Source organism: Helianthus annuus, chromosome 13, assembly GCF_002127325.2.
Source record: "Helianthus annuus cultivar XRQ/B chromosome 13, HanXRQr2.0-SUNRISE, whole genome shotgun sequence".
NCBI classification, from domain to species: domain Eukaryota; kingdom Viridiplantae; phylum Streptophyta; class Magnoliopsida; order Asterales; family Asteraceae; genus Helianthus; species Helianthus annuus.
Genome location: NC_035445.2, coordinates 59,447,927 through 59,452,352, shown reverse-complemented (window position 1 = coordinate 59,452,352; position 4,426 = coordinate 59,447,927). Strand labels below are relative to the sequence as shown.

General features: G+C 35.9%; 1 protein-coding gene across 1 annotated transcript; it reads left to right on the top strand.

Annotated features, from left to right (window-relative positions):
• The first annotated feature begins 614 nt into the window (after window positions 1–614).
• LOC110898023 (NADH dehydrogenase [ubiquinone] 1 beta subcomplex subunit 8, mitochondrial) lies at window positions 615–2,477 on the top strand. Its single transcript, XM_022144762.2, has 4 exons — window positions 615–816; window positions 1,597–1,683; window positions 1,762–1,857; window positions 2,257–2,477. Exons 1-4 carry the CDS (start codon window positions 679–681, stop codon window positions 2,311–2,313), a joined length of 378 nt encoding a protein of 125 aa, XP_022000454.1. The 5' UTR covers window positions 615–678; the 3' UTR covers window positions 2,314–2,477.
• The last annotated feature ends 1,949 nt before the right edge of the window (window positions 2,478–4,426 follow it).

Genomic DNA, 4,426 nt, shown 5'->3' with positions numbered 1-4,426 from the left:
ACTAAAAAAATAATAGCCAATATCAAAAAATGGTAATACCCGATTAACCGACAATTTTAGGTTAAAAAGCCGGTTACTAACAGGCTCTTGTTCTAATTCTCTAAGGGCTGTTTGTTTAACTTTTAATGGTTCAAACTTCTTACTGGTTCAGCACTTAGTGGTTCAGACTGTTTGTTTCACGAACAGTTGTCTGAATGGTTCAGACATTTATCTCTGAATGGTTAAGATTTATACAGGGTCTGAATGGTTAAGATCTCTAATATGAATTGGTTAGACATGTGTCTCTGAACGGTTAAACATTATACAAGCTCTTAATGGTTCAGACCTTCTACTGGTTCAGCACTTAATGGTTCAAACCTCTTACTGGTTCAGTAATTAACCATTCAGATGTTGCCAAACAGCCCCTAAACCAGTTCCTAACCTACAGTTTTATTTCTAACCTAAACTGCAATCTAGTATATAGGTTACAAGCCGGTTACAGTTTCGGTTAATAGCCGGTCTTTTTATGCACCAAAATAAACAAATCTGTATACAGGCCCAAAGGTATAATGGGCCGGACTGATCCACTAACAAATCCCCAATTTCCACTGATTACTCTTCAACAGGAAGCCGATCTCAAAACAACCATTCTTATTGCATTTCATCTACCTATTTGCAGAATCTGATCGAAAACTAACAATGGCCGGAAGATTGAGCCACGTGGCCTCTCAGATTATGGCTGGAAACGGCGTCGTTAGCCGATCCGGCGCATCTTCTCTTCGTCTCCGTTCCGGTATGGGCTTACCGGTCGGCAAACACATCGTTCCCGACAAACCTGTAAGTTTTAATTTCTAGTTCAATTAATTCTCAGATCACAATCTCAATAATTAGTATCAGCTTCGGTTCAATATTGTTTTATCTATATCATGTTTGTAATGCTGTTTAAGTCCGTAATTGACAGTAGCGAAACCCTAGGGTTTAATTTGTAATGATTATGAAATTGTTTACAGAATTGAATCTGTACGAAGTGATATGAACAACGATATTGTGGTTTTGAATGTGAGAATTGATTATTATGTGGATATTATTCTGTTCTAGATAGTAGTGAAACCCTAGGGTTCATTTTGTGATGATTATGAAGTTGTTTATAAAATTGAATTCATACGAAGTGATATAAGGAGTTTTGAATGTGAGAATTGGTTATTGTGTGGATATCAATCCGTCTAGTCAGTAGCGAAACCCTAAGGTTCAGTTTGTGATGATTGTGAAATTGTTCATAACATTGAATATATATGAAGTGATATGAACAACGTAATCGGAGTTGTGAATGTGAGAATTGATTATTATATGGATGTTAATCTGTTTTAGACAGTTGTTTGTGATGACTATGAATTTGTTTATAACATTGAATATATACGAAGTGATATAAACAACAAAAGCGTGGTTTCGAATGTGAGAGAATCGATTATTATATGGATATAAATATAAATCAGGTTATGCTTCTGAAGCGAGCATTTTTGTTTATTTGGTTTTACGTTAGCGGTTAGCCTGTTAGGGTTAATCTACTGATTTCAATGAGAATAGTTGATGCTGAGCTGTTTGGTTTGCTTGTTTCAGCTTCCTATAAATGATGAGCTGGTATGGGACAATGGAACTCCATTTCCTGAACCGTGTATTGATCGCATAGCCGATACTGTTGGAAAGGTAATATTTTGAGGTGTTATTGAATTGGTTTCGGTTATTACTTTGTGTTGAGCTTATTGAAGTTATGTTTGGTTTCAGTATGAAGCGCTTGGTTGGTTATGTGGTGGACTGGGATTTTTTGCTACCCTTGGATTGATGGCTACTCTGAATGACAAAGCTTCTAAGATACCATATGTAAGTCATACGATTTTGATACCGAGTTTAACATGATGAGGCTTTAAATGATTCTGTGTTATCTCTAACCAATCTGTGTAGTTTTGAGTTGCTTAAGGCTCTTACATGTTTTTCATATTATGACTTTTATTGCTTTCCAATATACTCATGTATCTGCGAGAAACTATACACATATTAAAGATTCACGCACTTGTGTTCGTGGGTAGATATAGCAATCGACAAACCTCAATTCAGCTTTTAGTTCTTAGTTATTTTTCACAGTTTTGCTGGAGTTAGTGATGCCTTTGAGCTGGATATTATATGTGCTCCAAGAACTGTATTCCCATTTATTTTCGCTGACTTTAGTCATGGATTTCTTTTAATGTTTTTTTTTTTTTTTTTTTGTTTTTTTGTGAACAGACGCCCAAGGTATTTCCATACGACAACCTTCGAGTGGAGCTTGGTGGAGAACCCTAGACCACAAACCCGAGTCATTTGGTACTTCACATGTTTGTTTATGTGCATTTTGTGTTTGAACTTGCAAGGAATAATGTATCATCTCATCCTTTAAACAAACAACTGAGACTATTTTGTGATTTAACCATTTTGTAACGATAAAAGTTGTTTTCATGATCTTTTAATATGGCTTTATATGATGCAAAGAACACATCATATAACGTCCTAACCTGCGACGGGGGTTAGGTTAACTAGATTTGACTCATGGTGAAAATTTATTGATAGATTTCTAGTCTTATTTGTTAAGGGCAGGGGGTTGTAACCAGTCCCACCATTTATTTGTCGCTGGTAATAACCCGCTTCTCTTTTGTTCGTTGGTTTTCTCACCCAGCGGCACAACCATCATGTGTAAGGTAACACATTTATTGATTTTACAATATCGCTAGGGTCGTGTTGGAATTCAGCGGGTGGCCACCTCACTGCCATCTCACCATCCCGCTTTCTCGCCCTGAGTTCAAACCCACCCTGCCTCAGACAAGTCTTTTAGTATTAAATGTGCCTTGAGCCCTGCTTTACTTTTGGGTGCAACTGGGGTTTATATTAAAGTGCTATTTATTGTTAAATGTTCATTTTTTTTTGACAAAAGTGGACGTGTTGTGTTGACACTTTTGTTTAAGTTGAAATAGAGTTAAATGCTTGGTTGGTCCCTGTGGTTTGCAAAAATTTCACTCTTGGTCCTAGTGGTTTACTAATTACATGCGTGGTCCCAAAACTTGTCAAAAATGAACTCGGTTGGTCCCCAGCCCTAACATCAGTTAAATTTCTCAGTTAATTATTTGTGAAATGACTATATTAGCCTTGAACAATTAAAAAAGAAATAAAAAATATATAAAGCTCACTGATCATCATCATCTTCAACCTCATCATCTTCAACCTCTCTCCCTCAAAAAACTCAAACACCACCACCACCTTCAAAATAAGCTAACCCAAACACCCACTCTCTCTTCAACTTTCTCCACTCTCTGCATACCATTCATCATCCCTGGTGGTTACGGTCACTTCATGACTACACGGTATACCATTCATCATTCTCGGTGTTTAAGGTCACTTCGTGACTACACCGTATACCATTCATCATAGGGCATCATCTTTACCATCATTATTGGTAATATCATTATCATCATCATTTACGTTCATTGCACCCGTCACCTACAATTACATACTTCAGTAGATATCGTATCATTCTTTTTTTTTTTTTTTATCATTCGTGCATTGTTTGCTTTCAGTAATACATTTAGGTCACAAACCATACTATCCTTCATTACGAACATTCTAGACGTGTTAATCAAAACATACATTTATTCTTACACTTACTTCTTATTCCTTTGTTTTTTTGTTTTTTTTTTTTACTAATAGCCTTCGTGTTAGTCAACTTATATTCATGGTTTCATTATCATTCATGTTTACATTGTCCGCCATCTACATAAAACATTCATTACATTCATTAGATTTCATTTCATACTTTCCACCATCATGTTTTAACATCATTTTATCATGACACGTTCCATTCATCATTCATACTTCATACCTTATCGTCATTGACGATCGTATCGTATCATTCTTTATTTTAGACATTCATTCATCCTTTCTATCATATAACCATGCTAGTGATACGTAGCTCTCATTCTTTCTAATACGTAAAAGAAATTACTCGTGACTAAATCATACTTAAACTTTCTTTGGAAACTCAACGTTTCCGACAATCAACTTCATAGTATTCTTTATCCCATATACCTTGGTATCACTTTTTTTTTTAAAATCTTTTTATCCCCCATTTTATATATTTCTGGTTACAAATTCGATTGAATCGACATTTTATTGTGTTTTATTTGAATATTGCAGTTTTGGAAAGCTTATTGGTGATTCGTTGCGGAAAACTCAAGAAAATATGAAGTTTGTGGAAATTTTGCCCAGACACAGCTGTGTTGGTTAGCTGAGTACAAAGTCACACAGCTGTGTCAGTCTTGCCACACACCCTGATCTCAGCAACAAGCATCAACGGTCCACACAACTGTGTCACTTAACGACACAACTGTGTGCGACGCGAGATCTGATATAACCTAATGTTTAGCTT

What these genes read in the sequence shown, in the direction of transcription:
- LOC110898023 (XM_022144762.2), top strand. Translation starts at nt 679, where the DNA reads ATGGCCGGAAGATTGAGCCACGTGGCCTCTCAGATTATGGCTGGAAAC. An exon ending in ACATCGTTCCCGACAAACCT is followed by an intron (nt 817 to 1,596) that starts GTAAGTTTTAAT and finishes TGCTTGTTTCAG; the next exon opens with CTTCCTATAAATGATGAGCT. An exon ending in AAGCTTCTAAGATACCATAT is followed by an intron (nt 1,858 to 2,256) that starts GTAAGTCATACG and finishes TTTTGTGAACAG; the next exon opens with ACGCCCAAGGTATTTCCATA.